The 14,242-nt window shown below is 50.1% G+C and overlaps 3 protein-coding genes across 3 annotated transcripts; 1 reads left to right on the plus strand and 2 right to left on the minus strand.

The window, feature by feature from the left end:
- Positions 1-5,858: 5,858 nt before the first annotated feature.
- Positions 5,859-7,412, minus strand: J4E78_009674 (uncharacterized protein; the record flags this gene model as incomplete). The annotated part of the gene is made up of 1 exon (XM_049370263.1): positions 5,859-7,412. The coding sequence occupies one exon, from the start codon at positions 7,410-7,412 to the stop codon at positions 5,859-5,861; it is 1,554 nt and encodes a 517-aa protein (XP_049218010.1).
- A 1,745-nt stretch (positions 7,413-9,157) lies between these two features.
- On the plus strand, positions 9,158-10,607 carry J4E78_009675 (uncharacterized protein; the record flags this gene model as incomplete). Its single annotated transcript, XM_049370264.1, has 2 exons — positions 9,158-9,462; positions 9,512-10,607. 2 exons carry the CDS (start codon positions 9,158-9,160, stop codon positions 10,605-10,607), a joined length of 1,401 nt encoding a protein of 466 aa, XP_049218011.1.
- Positions 10,608-11,368: 761 nt separating this feature from the next.
- On the minus strand, positions 11,369-12,182 carry J4E78_009676 (uncharacterized protein; the record flags this gene model as incomplete). The annotated part of the gene is made up of 2 exons (XM_049370265.1): positions 11,369-12,090; positions 12,179-12,182. The coding sequence occupies 2 exons, from the start codon at positions 12,180-12,182 to the stop codon at positions 11,369-11,371; spliced, it is 726 nt and encodes a 241-aa protein (XP_049218012.1).
- Positions 12,183-14,242: the final 2,060 nt, after the last annotated feature.

Consider the following 14,242-nt stretch of genomic DNA (forward strand, 5'->3'; position numbering starts at 1 on the left):
TGTTAAAACACCAGAAAACGCCGGTAAAACATCCTGCGGATATGTGAAGACGCGCTTGTTGTAAAGACTGATCATCTCTGTGTATAAGTCGAAGTCGGGGTAACAGCTGGTCAACATACGGTTGGCCTTCTCAAAATGTGGAGATTTGGAGGAAGCACTTCCGGCTGCGGTCGTTTCCGGTGTTGATCCGTCTGGGCTCCAAACGGCCTGTTGGCACTCCCAGAACATACAATCATGGATGAATACAACAGCTCTTCTTGAGAGCATCTGCTCCTGAAAGGTCCAGCCACGGGATGCCCACGTGGATCCGTAGAGATCGTCGTAAAGATCCTCCACCTTTCCATTCCTTCTCGTTTCGTAAAAGGGACTGGAAAGACCTTCCAAGCTACCCCAGGGGGTCGCCGCTATAACCGTCAGATGTGCCCCAGAGTATATATCGCCCATGTGATCAACTTGTTCACGTGTCTTTTCGTCGTCTTGAACGATGCACAAACAGTCAACCCAGAGGTAATTCTCTCCAAGCCTGCGGACTAATGGTATAGCATCCTTGACAGCAGTTGGGAATCGAGTCCGTACATTCTTCAGATACCCAGGTGTTTGGAAATCCGATAAATTGCGTTTCTTCAGCAAGATGCTGTCGATTGGACGCGTGTCATTTGGGGTCTTAATAGAGCCTTGAGACCAGACGTAGCTCAAGGCAACGTAACGGGATACAGTATTTCCCGGAACTAAGCACTCCCGACTGATGTCGATAACCCAATGTGGCAGTTGTTGGGGTAATCTGTGCTCGAGGCATGCTGGCTTACAATGCTCTCCGTGCTGAGCGTCGCATGATTGCATCCAGTGAGTGATATATGGAGGATTGACGTTACTAGAGCCTATGTCTGTTTCCAAACCCTCGTCAAGCCTACCACTGTTGAGCAGCAGTTCCTTCACTTCGTCATTGCGGGATGTGACGGTCCACATAAGAGGTGTAATACCAAGCTTATCTTTGCAGTTCGCATCCACTCTGCCAGTGTTGAGTAGCATCTTGGCAATTCTGACTGAACGGCTGCTTCGCGAAGCCCAAGCTAGAGGTGTGAGACCGAATTTATCTCTCGCGTCGGGATTGACCCTGCCACTAGCAAGCAGCAATTCTACGACGATCTCGTGCCACTTTACAATCCTGGATTTTGAGACGCAACCATGCTCCATCACGGCAACAGCTAGTGGTGTCTGGCCGTACCTGTCTCTTGCGTCTAGTTCCACTCTGTCGTTTTCTAGGAAAATTTCAACGACAACCTTGGAGCCCAACCTCGCAGCCTCCCACAATGGAGTCCGACCTCTTACATTGCGTGTATTGACATTGACTTCCTTTCTCTCCAGCAACATTTCGATAACCGTTTTGGAACCATGGTGTACAGCTCTGTGTAATAGAGAGGAGCCTCCGTGGTTCTGTATATTTGGGTCGACACCGTGATGTTCGAACAAGGCTTCTAACGCTGCAATATTCCCGCTCCTGATGTGTCCCGACAATTGACCCCATTCTGTATTCGTGACCATTGTGGCGGACTGTCGCTTGGTCGTTTGAACACAGTTTACGAGGCCCAAAAGCTAGCCAAGTGCTCACGAGCCTGGCTATGTATATTGCCAACGGCGTCGCTGATCGTGTGTGTGATAAGTTCGGGACCAGAGGAAGGGCCTCAACTGTGGAGTTGCGTTTCGCGCATTGGAACGTTTGACAAGGAGCGCAAGGTTCTTCCCACCTGCCGGGTGATTTGCAGACTTTACATGCGAGACTAATGCTGACATGCAGCCAAGGCTCACGTGAAGGCCGCATTCTGCCTAGACTTTCCGCTAAAGACCGAGGCGTCATCGTTATCATCAATGCAGCCCAATCGGAAAAAGGGAGTTGCGATTTCGCCACTGCTGCGCCGCTGCACAGCTGTTGCGAGACATCAAGTGCATGCCTTACGCAGGGACTTGGTCTCGTCACTCACCCCATCAGGCTGACCGTTTCCCCAATCCTCTTCAACCCTTGTTTTCCTTGTGGTACCGACGTAACGCAGTCCATTTTGCCAGTTATAGCAACTTCAAAGTCTTTCGCACCCATGCGCCATCGGCCACGTCAAAGTCGGTGAGCCCGACACGTCGAAAAGCTTCTTCGTCGGAGTCTTTCACTTTTTCAAGGACCAAGCCTATGATCTTTGGGTTCTTCTCTCTTTCTTTCCGCTCCCGCACAATCTGAACACATAAGTACTCCCTGACATTCTCGCGATCGTATTGTTGATCGACACCCGGGAAGTCTGCCGCAAAGGAACACACATCGTCGCAGGACCCTGTCCTCGAGTCCATAAATACACGGTGTCCTGGCTCGTTCCACTTTCCGATGGCTTCTATCACATCCCAGACGTTGTGGTCGAAGTCCGAGTCTGGAAGGTTTGCCACGTATATTGAGCGGCAATGCCCGACCATGGTTAAGCTGCTACCTTCTTGTACCCTGCCTTTCCGATCCTCATTCATGGGAATGATATTGTGATGTTCGAAGCGTGGCCCGTATCGGCTATTCCATGACACCCACTCAGATAAACTCTCAGCAGATATACGATCGCTTCGACGCCATGTGTCGTAATACCACACTATTTGACCACTTGTCCATCTGCAGCCCCATGATGGGCTCAGGTAGACTTCTGGCTGTCTCTGCGCGCCACGCGTAAACCAAGCCATGGAAAGAAAGGGGTTGCTTGCCCAGACTCCGGCTAAGTATTCACCCATCCCAGGTGCCTCTAGTGCTGATGCCAAACCGGAGATAGAGGGAAGCTTATCTGTCTCATGTGTAAGTCGACGGACAGCCATCTCTTGTAAAACTTTGTTCCAGGCTCCAATCTTGTCAATGATGTCCGATTCCGTGGGATTAGGGTCAATATTTCCTTGTTGATGGTAGAAATTGGTAAATGTGTGCTTAGCGAAATGACCGATCTGGGTGCTGTGTCTTCCCCTGTCTTGTTCCAGATAAAGTGTTGTGTTACACTCCCAAGCAATCTGGCTTCGAAAGAAATGTAAGTTACGTGCGGAAAGAACTCGTTCCTGGAAAGCCCATCCGCGAGAATAAAGCGGATGTTCAGTCATGTCTTCCCAAGGTGAACAGGTAGTTTGAAGGCACATCGCGAAGTCAGGGCCGAAAAGGGGTGACTGTAGGACTGTGCGGTTGAAGAATATACCATCTCCTGTAATACTGGATGAGTTGTAGAATATACCATCTTCTGTACTACTGGATGCGTCTGCACAAATAGTGAAAGCTGATTTGCTATAGATTTCAGCCATACGAGATGATTCAAGACTCCAGTCATCGATGCTGCCTTGGAGAATACACAATTGGTCGATCCAGATCCACTCGAGGTCCATCTTGTGTACAATGGCAACAGCATCCTGTAGAGTCTTTGGTAAATCTGCTGTTCGAAAGCCGGATCTCAATCTATTGATGGAATCGACCGTGGTCTTGAGGGTATTCCCTTTACCCCACGAATAGCTCAGGGCAACGTATAGCCCTTGCATCCCTCGTGTCAGGCACAGCTTTAACTGACTGGGATCGTCGCGTGGAATATGAACCAGGCGTGTCGGGAGATCCACGGTCGCTGGAAGGGCGCATGCTGTACCATGCGATCGGGTGCAACGTTCAAGCCAGCTCTTTGCGACATCGAAGCGCTCTGCGCTGTCTGCTTGCGACGCTATACGGCGGGCCAAGTACCTGTCATCTAGACCCTCGAAGTCGGCCCAGAACGGTATTTCGAACCCTGAACACGGTGAAGATTAGAATACGTGTGGTTGACATTGCATCATGCACATACCAAAAGCCGCACAAAGCCTTAGCTTATGTGTTCCTACAACGGACGAAAAGGGGTCTCCCACTCGAACATAAACCACGTCGATGTAGTTTCCGTCACCAGAACGTCGTCGCAAGAATACATCCGTCTTTGCTTTGAAGGCTATCTTGATTCCGTATCTTCGAGCAACCAGGAGGAAGAAGTGGCAGCCCTTACAGTCTGATAAGGTCATGCTGCTCAAGTTTTCGAGAGCATAGTAAATTTCCTCTTCTAGAAGGATGCCTGTGCAGAGAGGACACGTAGCGGCAACTATGGCTGACATGACTTTGCTAGTATGACATTTCTGAGTCTGGATGCTGGCCGCTGAGGCGCGCACCGTACTTGTACGCACTGTAAGCCATCTTACAGGGGAGTCAGTCGTGTAACATGTCCCAGGCTCACATGAGCTTGGCTGGATATTGATCGTCGCTAAACAGCCTCGCTTATTGGCAAACCGAATCTTCTTTATCTTGAGGCAGGGGCATTAAATAACTCATGCTGGGGCGAATGTTGGCGTACCAATAAGTGCGCTCAATGGCCTGCGCTGAAGCAGCAGAAATTCCGCTCACCAGGAGAACGATACAGATTACAGCTAGAACACGTCACAGGTAGACTTTACATTCAATGTACTAGCACTAGACAACCTAAATAATCTAAATAATTAACTAAATAACCTATTACTTATAATAGCTACTTAGCTATTACTATAACTACTTTATATATTTTTATTTTTATTCTTTATAATAATTTTATAACTTACTAGAATAGCTAATATCTATTATAGACTAGCCTTAAAGTGTAGCTATAATAAGCGTTAGTAAAGATATTATATTTCTTAGAGAGAGAGCTTATAGTAAGCCTTGCTCTATATACTAAGCTAAGACTTAGATAAAGCTTAAGCCTATTATAATATCTACGTCTTTTAGTTTATATTTATAAACTAACTATTTAAAATATTTTACTTTACTTAAGTAAGCTAAATACTAAGTAGTTAAAGTTACTAAATAAAATTTAATACTACTACTTTTTTAGTAATTAAGAAGTTCTTAGCTACTTAGTTTATACTTATAAATATTAGCTATATTTATATTTATATTAGTATTTTTAGTATATATATTTATATACTTTAATACTTATTAAGAATAAAACTATACTTTTAAGTATTATATAATTATTTAGTATATAGCTAAGCTCTAAAAAAAGTACTACTTTTAAAAATAATAATAAGTTAGTAATAAGTAGCTTATAATTTTACTACTTTTTTAATTATAATAGTAAACTATAAAAAAGCTAAAAGTTATAAAAAAATACTAAGTAGTAGTAATTTACTATTAAAAGTAAGCTAAGTATTTATATAAAAAATAGTAATTATATTAGTAGCTATAGTTATATATATATTATAATTAAGAAGTAGTACTTATAGTAGTTACTTTTTATATTTTTTTTTCTTTAACTTATATTTATATATAGTATTTTTATCTTTTAGTTACTATTTACTTTATTTTATAGTACTATAGTAATATAGAGTAAAATAAGCTACTTATAACTTTTATAATATTAATAACTTTAATAAAAAGATACTCTTATAAATAAGAGAAATCGCAAGTATAATATACACGTCACAGGTGCAGGTGGTCTGTGGGGACAGCCTACTAGAGCCTTCTGCCTTCTGCCTTCGAAAAGGCAACGAGGCGTTAGGATCGAGCTGCACTTCTGCAATATGTGGTAGATAGCCACCTTTGAAACGTTATTCGGGGGTTGTCCGCGTCCCTTCCTGCTCTAAGCACCGACTTCTCTGGCCTGGATAAATTGTGCTCTGCTTATCGATCAGCACGACCACTGTTGTGGTGAGGCTACGCAGGATGCCACAGCAAGGGTTTTGCCGACACTACCGGCTAAAGAACGAGGCATTATCGCTCCCAGCAACGCTGCCTGCCTGAAACAAGTAAGCCGCGACTGCACCACAACGAGGCTGACAGTGAGCATGAGGTGGGGCCACAGCCTCCATATGACGGACTAAAAATCCCACGCCGTACGAAGGGACTTGGTGTCGTCGCTCACCCCATCAGGCTGACCATCTTCCCTCTTCCTCTTCTTAGCCTTCTCCTCCTGCTCCTTCTTCATGTCCCTCCTTTCCCGTCTCTCCACTGCGTCCCATTGATCAACTCCCCACTTGACATACTCTTCCAGAAAAGGCTTAAGCCCACCCCAAATCCTCTCCTCATACGCGGAGTGCTGAAACTCGATGCATAGCCACTTCAACGCCCTGAGCTGATCTATACCACCATAAAGATCCAAAGCTGCACGCTCATAAACTCTCTTGTTTCCCTCGTTTGCTTCCGCGTACACCTTCTCGAATTTCTCGACGATGGGTTTGACCGACGCAGGTGGTATAAGTGTAACGTTGCCTTCACCATCGCCAGTGCCGATGGTGAAGCACGCGTAGTCGCCTAGTTCGATCTCGTCGAAGTCTTTATCGCTGCCATGAAGGAGGTGGTCGTTGTTTTCGTTGGGGAACAGTGTATAGTCCATGTCATGCATCCAGCTTCCTGATGTATTGACTTCGTTCGTGCTGTAGAAGATATCCTCATCGATGCCGTTGCTCGCACGTAGGAAGTCTTTGTAGTCATCAGGAAGCTTTCCACTGGGGAGCGCGACGAACGAATGCTCGTCGGGTGAGGAGAGGCGTTTTTCGAGGGCGGCAATCTGAGCTTCCGTTGCGCCGTCCTTGAGAACAGTGGGTATTGTATCTTCACCGCTATCTTCGCGTTCGGTGAGGATGTTTTTGTCAACCATCTTTACAAGTTCGGCCATCGTTTTGGATCGATACGGTCGAGCGGGGCCTTCGGTAGAACGCTTCTCGATGAGGGCGCAACCTTCTTTGACATATTCATCCACGTCACATGCACGCACACCGAATGTATCCCCGAGCTTAACAGACGCGAGAACGGGCCAGATGCCTGGGCAATACTCCAAGCCTTGGCGACGAAAGATGTAGTGCCTGGTCTCGTCACCGCTTCTATCTGGGTTGTCCCAATTATCCAGCAAGTACTGATATAGTTCTTTCATGTTATCTTCGACCAGACTGGTAGCTAGACGATGTTCGTCCGCAAGTAACGCAACCTGTGTCACCGCACCGAGCGTCATGGTTTCCCCGGCATGCCTGTAGGTAGCATCCGGCTTCATGTTTAGGCGCTCGCGTACGGTTTCCACATCCTCTTTACTGAGCGTCCCTTCCTCAGCTTTCGTTGCGATGTCGTTCGGCAAACCCGCGGTGCTGATGCTATCCGCATCCGCGTCGTCTGCTCTGCGAGCCCATGTTGGGAAAGTGTCGCTAGTTGTCCATGCTCCTTGCAACTGCTTTTCGGTAGTGTGACCGTAGTAGTCCCAGGTTGTTGTGTCAAGACCGTACTTATGGATTGACTCGAGAAGTTTGTTGGCTTGGTGGGGAAATCCAAGAACGAACAGGTCCAGAGCTGCGTGCTGCGCTATCCTCGACGAGTTCAAATGCATGCGACAAGTAAGAATGGAGGTCTTGGACCAGGGTATGAGAGGCAGGGCGCGTGCCATGATGTCGAAAGCGGCGTCCCAGGTGCTACTGTGGGTGAGGATGAAGTGGCATTTTAGACCTTGGTTACATGTTTGAAGACCTTTGAGCTGCTAGCCGTAGATGTCACTATGTGCCGGTATCGTGGTGTTTTGAGATTAGCTGCCAGGCTGCAAGCAGCATCCGAGGTGCGATGACATCATGCCCGAATTAGCCAACCTTGGAAGGCTATACCAGCGAGGCCTTCCAACATGACCGCGACTGTTCCAACGCGATGCCATGAACTGATTGAACCTATACCCATGCCATCGGTATGTCAATCTTTCCTAAGGGTCCTCGGTGCGCAACCCGTGGACGGACCGTGTCGTCAGGTGACATACACGGATGCTCGGCCTCGGGGGACTCTGGAAGGTACCCCGAAATGCGCAAGCGAGCCTCGCGCGGTCTAGACGATGCGCGCAGATCCGTAGAACTAATGCCAGGGACGTGTGTGTAGGCGACACTACTAGTCGTATGAGTGAGGTCGAAAGGAACGAACATTGTCGCTGCGTCCTCAGTCAGCAAAGCCACCGGATTGTGGCACAGCCGCGCGATTTAATCAACTGCCGCCTGGGCAAACTGTGCCAATGTCGGAGGTTCCGTCGATCCTGCAGAATTGAGGTTTCCGCTCGCGTAGACATTACAGTTTCTCGTACGGAAAAGCGTCGCCACACATCACATGACGTGCTGAGAAATCAGGGTCAGCTCTGGCTGGCTCCAAAACTTCGGCCCGTGGAGGTGGCGCGGCGGCTCTTGTGGATCTGGTGGGGTCGGTCTTAGGGTCCGATCCACAACTCAACAGCGTTGGATTCGTCCGTTCGCCATGCTTTCATAAACCTTGAACTACGCAATCTTGATCGGTCTTCAATCAAGTGTAATGGCGACCATGCAATCGCTGAAAGACAGTCGCGCGACGACGTCCTGTACTGAGTGTCAACGGAGGAAGCAAAAGGTGACGACACTCCACATTGGCCCTGCATCTACCCCTTGAACTAATGACGCGGCTAGTGCTCGCGAGAATGGCCCTGCAATCACTGTCAGGCACGAAAAGTACCCCATCTTTGTCAATTCTCTGTCAAAAGAGGGCAGCAGGAGCCTTCTCCAGAGTCGTCTCGGTATGTAGATCGTCCTGCCTACCCCGCCATTAGCGGAACGCGGTAGTAACAGCGATTGCGCAGTGAAAATTCGGCGTCCAGCATCAAAGGCACAAAACGAAGCGCTCCTGACTCTGCAGAGCCGCAGTTTCTGTCGCAGGATGGCGAGCAAGAAGAGCTCGAAGATGGGCTGAAAGCGTGGGGGTACATGCCTGGTCATGTGCACTACAAAGTCGGCGGAGTCGAGGAGGTAAGAAGATACCCCACAACATTGATATCGACTAACGCGTTCAAGAACGGTCCCCGGAAAGACTCACCGACAGAAAGCTCCGTCACTACGGATGTTCTCGAGAAAGTCCTTTCAGCCGTGCCGCCAAGATCAATAACGGGTAGGCACAATCATTGCGAGATCTTAGCGATCCATTCTCTAACCATGAGCAGATGCGTTCGTTAACCACTTCCTCAATGTCGTAAACTACCGCTACACAGCCATATACGGGCCAACATTAGCCGAACAGTACGTCCAATGGTGGGCAGATCGCGGTGCCGGCAAGCAACTTTCTCCAGAATTCACCTGCCTACTCCTAAGGATCTGCGCGTACTCAGTGCAGTATCTCACACCCGCACTCCGCAAAATGATTGAGTTTGAGTTGGCTTGCAATTGCCAGACTCTGACGGACCGGTTCTCCGACGCAGCGGAAGAGCTGAGCCGGAGTTTTGGAGCAGCGAGAACAAGCGTTGAACGCGTGCAAGAGCTGTTTCTGAAGTGCGTTTGGTTGAAGGCTGAGTCCAAGATCGTAGAGTCGTGGCATGCGCTTTCGCGCACGATCCGGGAAGCACAAGAGCTGGGTATCGACAAGGATGGAGGTATCGAAGGCCTGTGCGAGTTTGATATCGAGATCAGGAGACGTCTCTGGACGTTGCTGTATATCTGGGACTGGTAAGTACAAATCCGCGTATGTTTGAAGCATGATCTGACTTTCGTGCAGGCAAATGTCAGCATGGCTCGGCCGTCCAAACCTCATCGACCAAAAGAATCTCGACTTCAAGTTCCCCAACCTACGGCTCGACAAGTCGACCACGGAGCCAAACCTACTCTCACCCTTTGCACACATCGCCCTCCAAGCAACCCTCGGTCGTAGGATCGCCGCTACCATGGGGAATGCCCAATCTGAACACGCCCTCTCGGACAAGCAGGTCTTGGCGATAGAAGCCGAATGCGAAAAGTTCATTGAGGAGCTACCCCCCATTTTCCGCTTCACAGACCCCGACACGTCGTTCGATGAGTCCCATCCTTTCTTCGTGTTCCAGCGTTGTCAGCTCCATTGCGTCATATTCGTGACGATGCTGAACTTCTTCAAGCCCTACCTGACCCGAGAACGGCGAGACGCGATAGCCGACCAGGACGACGAGTTCCGGAAGAAAGGCGTAGATATCGCGTTGCGTCTTCTGAAAGTAGCGCGACAGCTTTTCGACCACGAGTTTCCCATCAACGCGAAGTTCCACATGGTTGTCTTTGCGATCTTCGACACGGCGACGTTGCTCTGCTCGGCTATTATTCACGACCGCGAACACCTCCTACCTCATCGCGAGGAAATTGTTGATGCAATCGAAAGCTCGCTGGATATGCTGCATCAACTCAGCGGGACAACGAAACTAGGCGCTACATCGTACAACTTCCTCTTCAAGCTCGTGCAGGCCACACCAGAGCTTTCGCGATACTCGTCAGCTAGCAAGCGACAACGACAGACTTCTTCCTCGGTCCCTACGACAACACCCCCGGTACCGGCGCATGAGCCTGCGCCTGCAGTGGTGATGCCACCGGTGAAGAACACAGCCCCGCCGGAGCCGACTGCTGCGCCGATGGTTTCCACTGCTGCTGATCTTCCGTCAATGACCATCTCGGATGAGCTGTCCTTCGATATCGACCAGTTCCTTGCTCAGAACCCCTTTGGCACGGTCGGCGATCCGGCTGCCGTCGATATGGGTGGCATGGAGCAGATTTGGGATTGGCAGGATTTGCATATAGATGTTTACGCGCAGGGAGAGCCAGATGCATGGAATGCTACTGGTGATGGATCGTGATGATGCTGCCTTCAACGTCTTGCCAACGGTGTTAACGCTTCCGATGGAATCGTGACCGTGCAGCCGCGGGTCGTTCTGGAAGATGATTAGAAGAGCAGATTGTCAGATCTGGAACGTATGGCCAACGAATCGGGGTCATGCATGCTTTTGCCGTAGGGGGCGGGCTGGGTTCAGCTCGTTATGAGACGACAACGAGGAGCCTGGCAACATCGGCTCTTGGGCATCCATAGTGCGCGATCGTGCGCTCTCATGCAGCATCTCATACACCACATGCCTGGTGTCTTCGGTCATTTTTCTACCTTCATACATACCAGTTTCTTTGCCGAACACATAGTAATACCATACGTTACCCTAGTACACACAGTAGCAATCGGAGCCCCCTCACACCCGATGCGAAGTCAAACCACGCACTTATGATTGCAAATTCCGCGAAGATTGCATATTCGAGATACTGACGCAAACTACCTTAGGTTTCAGTGTTCAGAAAAGGGCGGGCAGGGCTGAAGTTAAGTGTCGCAGGGTGGCTCAAACCCGAAAACCTTCGGAGGCCCTAAGTCGCGGCGCCGCGAACATCGTCATGTGTGGCGGTGCAAGGAGACAAGCTTTTGTTTAGTGATTTCGTTTTTCTTTGCACGTGGTGAGGGAAAGCAATAGTGTTATTGTTGGTATACTCACTGCAGGCCACCATTTATCCATAGTCGATAACCTCGCCTGTCCCCTAACACCACGCGAACCATGGACCAGACATGATACTCACGCGATCAGAACGGGGCTGATTTGCAACTCAGCTTCCTTGCTTTCCTTGCCGACGCTGCCTCCAGCTCAGCGGCCTTGCGCTTCTCGGTGGGCTTCCTGACGCGCTTCGGGCGTCGCGGCTCTGTTGCCAAAGCACCAGGGGATTCCAGGACTTCCTCCTTCGTGACTGGCTTGGCCGATAATCTCAGGACCAAGCGCGGATGTTTGGCACGTCGTTCAGGCGTCGTGGGAGGCATGATCGGAGATGGTGGTATTCCTCCGACACCATGGTCTCGTCCATCCGAAGTCGATGTAACATCCTGACTGTCCGTCGCAAGAGGAGTATCTCTCAGATCCTCCAGTCTAATATCCGCCGTGGATGTTGAACGCGGTGTGTCGAGATACAAAACCTCCGGTTCTTGCCCTTGGACGCGTACCGCAGCAAAGCTGTTCTCCGTGCGCGTTTTCCACTCGCTCATTTCCATCAAAACCTTGGCGTGATTGCCTAGCTCTTTACACTGCTTCAGTGAAAGCCCCAGGAGTTCGTTGTGTTTGTCGGAGAGAGCTTGGTAGTCCCCCCGCAGGATACCGTATGATGATGAGAGCATGTCGATCTGCTCTTCCAGGTCAAGAAAAGACTGTGCGCTGCTGATCCGTAGGTTATCAAGTTCCTGTCGGAGGGCGCGAATGCTTGATTTGGGATCTATCGCAGACATCCGACGGCTTCCGTGGTTTTGGTCATCATAGACTGTGGGTGGTGTGTTGTAACGGAGACGGACGATGCTATATGATGTCAGCAGGTCACCTACCTGATCTGGACGGCCTCAACAACGTACTCATCCGCATCATCAGAGGAACATTGACAGCAGCTCTCATTCGGGGAATATTCACCCTCTGATGCAGTTTCGTGTCCGATGATAGGGAATTCCTTGTCACCCGTGATATATGACTGCCAGTCGCTATCGCTATCGGACGGCTCACACATGGAGGACAAGTCAATGACCTCGTGTCGACACACCTCTTGGTCACAGTAGTGATCATTGCGGGCTGCTGGCCATTTGGGTGTAATTGCGACCGATCGGGACGCTGCAAAACGTTTCCGTTCATCAAGTAGCTTGTAGAAGGCAACCACGCATTCAGCGCTGTTCTTGCTGACGAGGGGTTCGGCGTCGCACATGTCGGTAGCTGATAGTAACAGTTGATAGAAATGATGGTCGTGCTATTGCTGAGTGGTGTTTATGGCACTGTTGATAGAAGATGCTGGTGCATGTCGCTCGAAGGAAGGCTGACCCACGATAGAGCGGATCAATGAGGAGGGCTACTACCTCGTCCAATTTCAGACGACGTTCGCCGTTGCCATTTGGGAGGAACACGCATCTCACCTCAAGGCAGCCTCGACGCAAGGCTGGAGCAGTTGGGGTGAGAGAGATGGAAAGATCGAATCAAACCTTATGTATCTTTGTAAGGCTGATACTGGGAAGATGCCGACACCGGGCGCAGAGTGCGCAAACATTCCTCAGTGACATGCATGCCGTCCTGCAGCTTTGCCTATGGTGTCGCTCGAGAGATGCAGTCGGTGTCAGACTCAGGCGATACATGTTGGGAAGAACCGAAAGATTCTTGATCTTGCTGTCGCCAAGTAGTGTGGTACGTAGGTTACATTCGGGTAACACTACAGTACCGAGGCGATACGAGGTCAACAGAAAGGCCCTGGGTCCTTGTATCGAGCATGTCGCGTGACATTGCCCGTTGTCGATGCGACTTGCTTTAGGGCAGGCCCACCCTCGCGCCTACTCGGCACGTGCTGCCAGGGAAAGTGTTGCATTCGGAGGAGACCGGTGAACTTACTGCAGTGGTTGGCAGGTGTGGAGCCGGGCAAGGGTCCAACAACCTGCCACAGTGAACGGCAGATTTCTCGTTGCAATTCGAGCGTTTCGGTCTCGGTCTTTCCAGTAGATTAGCAGTGGCAGGCCGCGCATTCAGGGAATGTCGATCTCCCATCAATGTTGGGGTCGCAAGCATCCCGCGCGTTCTGAGATTGATATCTCTGGGACGTCATGCCTGATCTGGGCATTCAACGAGAACACTCGAGCCACCCCGCTTACTGTCGGTGTGATTAACGACTGGCGATAATTTGAGGCCGGTCTTCTTAGCCATTTCGCGTGTGCGAAGCCTGCGAAAGTAAACGTAATCGGCACGTCTTTAGTCTAGTCGCGTTTCGGCACGCGGCAAAATTCGTCGGGTCCGCCACAAGCGAACAGCCTCGCGACGCGAGGTCAACGTCGTAGTAGCAACGACGATCTGTGCTGGTAGCCATCAATGTCGACCGATGCACCTGGTCTGTGAGCTGTTGTGTTCATCGAGGGCTCAGCGTGTAAGGTTCTGTCATTGCGCCCATCAGGCGCGCTGCTGCAGGCGCACCCACGCACAAGAAGAGAGAGTGCAAAGCTTACCAGACCGATGGTATTAGCTAAGGCCAAGCCAAATAGGATCGAGCGAACCACAGAGGCGAGGTGGGACGATCTTTGCAGTGAACGGCAGAGGAACGTGATGGGGTCTGATGCTTGGTCCACCAAGCACTACGTCACCGCGCGCCTTAATGCCGCTACCTTGGCGCACCGTACCAACGACTCCACACCATCTGTCCGTTCCAAAAGATTTTTTGACAGGGGCGGCGCCGGGGAGAGCTGGAGTATATGAGGGGCCATGACCCTCCTCCAGGACCGAGCTCGTGTAACTCTTGTCATCAATTTCCTGCGACCCTGTTGTCGCGGAAGCTTGCCATATCCAATATACAAGCTTTTCCAAGCCTCACAAGCCTTTAGCATCCTGCTTGGGTGAAGACGCCGTGACGGTTCGACACATAAACGACAACGCCACCAGATTACAGCGACACCGAC

This window comes from Alternaria triticimaculans (genome assembly GCF_023758025.1).
Source record: "Alternaria triticimaculans strain BMP 0046 chromosome Unknown scaffold_22, whole genome shotgun sequence".
NCBI lineage: Eukaryota > Fungi > Ascomycota > Dothideomycetes > Pleosporales > Pleosporaceae > Alternaria > Alternaria triticimaculans.